We start from the raw sequence: 608 nt of genomic DNA on the forward strand, positions 1-608 counted from the left end.
CTATAGGCATTCTTCATGCGCCTTGAGTGCTCCCTTCACTTCCTCGATAGTCATCTTCGTCTTTGAAGACTTATTCAAACTAAAATAAAAACAATCATAAATGACCAAGTCAAAAGCCCACACGTGAGGAACATGCTTAACTCCAACAATCACCTCCTTAAACATGTTCCTCCATCATAGCAAATTGTTGGTTTAGTGCTCTATGATGTACTGTTTATGAGCTTTATTTAGATACATTTGATGTATTGATACTTTCTATGGTTTATGAGAGTATTTGATTCATTACATGTTCTTGCATACTAGATGTGTTATGAAATCTATGTATCATTATGAATGATACTTAACTCCCTAGTCTTGTGTCATTATGGGAATGATGACATAATAAGACTCGTATGATGTGTGATTGATGATCATATAGATGATCATAAGTATTTGGATACGATCACAATCATAGGTATTCGTTGGAGAACGGAATACTGGATTGACCCGCATGAGATTGTCACATGGACTAGCGTCATGACTTGAATCTCATATGACGGTTCCATGATTGGATCCTAAGACCTGAGATATCTACGGAATCCAACATGAGGAGTTGCATACTTTGATTA

General features: G+C 36.3%; 1 protein-coding gene across 1 annotated transcript in view; it reads right to left on the reverse strand.

The window, feature by feature from the left end:
- Positions 1 to 608, reverse strand: part of LOC104806031 — a 2,554-nt gene continuing 1,946 nt past the window's right edge. The window contains exon 2 of the mRNA XM_010530750.1: positions 1 to 79. Within this exon, the coding sequence (XP_010529052.1) occupies positions 1 to 79 (79 nt within the window). The remainder of the gene's footprint in view (positions 80 to 608) is intronic.

The sequence above is a fragment of the Tarenaya hassleriana genome, unplaced genomic scaffold (assembly GCF_000463585.1).
Source record: "Tarenaya hassleriana unplaced genomic scaffold, ASM46358v1 Cleome111, whole genome shotgun sequence".
NCBI lineage: Eukaryota > Viridiplantae > Streptophyta > Magnoliopsida > Brassicales > Cleomaceae > Tarenaya > Tarenaya hassleriana.